General features: G+C 57.6%; 1 protein-coding gene across 1 annotated transcript; it reads left to right on the top strand.

Moving 5' to 3' along the window:
- Positions 1-278: 278 nt before the first annotated feature.
- LRRC3 (leucine rich repeat containing 3) lies at positions 279-2203 on the top strand. The gene has a single exon (XM_032175544.2). The coding sequence runs from the start codon at positions 385-387 to the stop codon at positions 1156-1158; it is 774 nt and encodes a 257-aa protein (XP_032031435.1). The 5' UTR covers positions 279-384; the 3' UTR covers positions 1159-2203.
- The last annotated feature ends 288 nt before the right edge of the window (positions 2204-2491 follow it).

The raw sequence follows: 2491 nt of genomic DNA, 5'->3' as shown, positions 1-2491 counted from the left end.
GAGCCCCCTGGCAGTGCCAGCTCCCTGCACTTGTGGGACGCTCCTCCCGGGCGCATTGGGAGTCTCCAGAAGTAAGTTACAGGCAGAGCTGTTTAAGGAGGCGTGCTCCCCACCCCAGACCCTTCAGTAGGCCCTCAACACCCTCCCCACCAGTGGACGCGTTCCCTAGATGACCGCAGCCGGCAGTGCTGACCACCCTCCCTCCCTTTCCCCTCCCTCCTGCGTCTGCCCTTTCAGAGCTGCCGGAGTGGAGTGCACTGCTTCTCCCAGCGGGGCAGCATGGCGGTTTCATGTCTGGTTGGAGAAGGCCTTGCCCGCGGAAAAGAGCTCCGTCCCCAGGCCTGAGCAGAGGCTCGCGCGTCCCCGTCCCCAGGTCAGGTCAGGATGGGCACCGTGCGCCCACCTCGCCCCTCGCTCCTGCTGTTCTCCACCCGCCGGTCTTGTCTCTTCCTCCTCCTCTGCCTGCGCCTGGGCGCCGCCTGCCCGCAGCCCTGCCAGTGCCCTGACCACGCAGGGGCTGTGGCTGTCTTCTGCAGCTTGCGGGGCCTTCAGGAGGTCCCCGAGGACATCCCGGCCAACACCGTGCTCCTGAAGCTCGATGCCAACAAGATCTCCCACCTCCCGGACGGGGCCTTCCAGCACCTGCACCGGCTCAGGGAGCTGGATCTGTCTCACAACGCCATCGAGGCCATCGGCCCCGCCACCTTCGCAGGCCTGGCCGGGGGCCTGCGGCTGCTGGACCTGTCTTACAACCGCATCCAGAGGATCCCCAAGGACGCCCTGGGCAAACTCAGCGCCAAGATACGCCTGTCCCACAACCCCCTGCACTGCGAGTGCGCCCTGCAGGAGGCCCTGTGGGAGCTGAAGCTGGACCCCGACTCCGTGGATGAGATCGCCTGCCACACCTCAGTGCAGGAGGAGTTTGTGGGGAAGCCTCTGGTTCAGGCTCTGGATGCGGGTGCCAGCCTCTGCAGCGTCCCCCACAGGACCACAGACGTGGCCATGCTAGTCACCATGTTCGGCTGGTTCGCCATGGTGATCGCCTACGTCGTGTACTACGTGCGCCACAACCAGGAGGATGCCCGGAGGCACCTGGAGTACCTGAAGTCTCTGCCCAGTGCCCCTGCCTCCAAGGACCCCATCAGCCCGGGGCCCTAGCGCCTGTTCCGGCAGACCCCCGCCGGTGGCTGCTGTCACTTTTGTAGTAGGTGGTGACTGATGATGCTTTTGCTCTTCCCCGAGGCAGGTGTCAGTCATGTGTGCTCCCCACTGTTGCACTCAGGGACAGCAGCACCTCCAGGCTGGGCGGTTTTGCCATCACATCCGTGTGACAGATGAGGAACCTGAAGGCTTAGAGGAACGGAATGACTGCCCGTGACGATACCATCAGGAAATTATCCCAATGGACTTCAACCCGGGCTGTCCATCGTGACATTCCGCCTCCTTCCACCATGTCAGCCAAGTACATTGGAACATGAGCCCTGTTTCCAGAGCAAAGTAGCAGAGACCAGGTTTTTCTAGAGAACTAAGTGGGATGTGTCGCTCAAACAAACTGTCCTACTCTTTTTTATTCTCACAGTGTTTTTGTAACCGTAGTGCCAAAATTTCAGTTCAGTAATGGGGTGAACAATATGGAGGGAGACCTGGGAAAAGTCCAGGGTCGCTTGCCCGGGGAAGACAGCAGCCACATACCTGGGGCCCCGCCTGCTTCCTGCCCCTCTGGCTGTGCCTGATGCGGAGGGCCCTGCCCCAGGGTGATCTTGGCTCACTGCAACCTTCCCCTCCCAGGCTCAATCACTTCTCCTGCCTCAGCCTCCCTAATAGCTGGAATTACAGGCATGAGCCACCACGCCTGGCTAATTTCTGTATTTTAGTAGAGACAGGGTTTCACCGTGTTGGCCAGGCTGGTCTCAAACTCCTGGCCTCAAGTGATCCACCCGCCTCAGCCTCCCAAAGTGCTGGGATTACAGGCGTAAGCCACCACGCCCGGCCCTGTGCCTTGCTTTTTCTACTCACTAAGATACAAAACAGCTCTTTTTCCAAGGCCCAGAGTACTGGTGATTGATGTTTCAAGGCCAATCAATGGGATGCTTCGTCTTCTCCAGCAACAGGAAACTCTCTTTTCACCTCTGCTGCCAGGAGTCTCAGAGATAATTTAGTGCTCAATTTACCAACCTTACTTCACATTCAGGTTAGATGTTACCTCCACCTATATGATAGTAATTGCTAATTTTATTTTTTATTGTCCTTTTTATGAGTGTTTATATTTTAAAGTACTTTGAGTATTTTTGGGGGGGTGTAAATGAGCGATCAGTGTACATTGTGTGTGGACTGAAGTGTAGGTACGTAGAGCTGCTTCGCCAAACAGATGCTTAAAAATGACTGGAAGTTGAGGGTGGTTTCTGTTTGGAAAGTATCAGGTGACTTGGAAGGGGAGAGCCTGTCCAGGGTGTGTGCACTGGTTCTGATGTGCCCAGTGTGTGCAGTGTGA

This window comes from Hylobates moloch, unplaced genomic scaffold (genome assembly GCF_009828535.3).
Source record: "Hylobates moloch isolate HMO894 unplaced genomic scaffold, HMol_V3 SCAFFOLD_14, whole genome shotgun sequence".
Taxonomy (NCBI): Eukaryota; Metazoa; Chordata; class Mammalia; order Primates; family Hylobatidae; genus Hylobates; species Hylobates moloch.
Note: the sequence above shows the minus strand (reverse complement) of the source record. Positions and strands in the feature narration are given on the sequence as shown.

Coding starts and splice junctions, on each gene's coding strand:
- LRRC3 (XM_032175544.2), top strand. CDS start 385: ATGGGCACCGTGCGCCCACCTCGCCCCTCGCTCCTGCTGTTCTCCACC.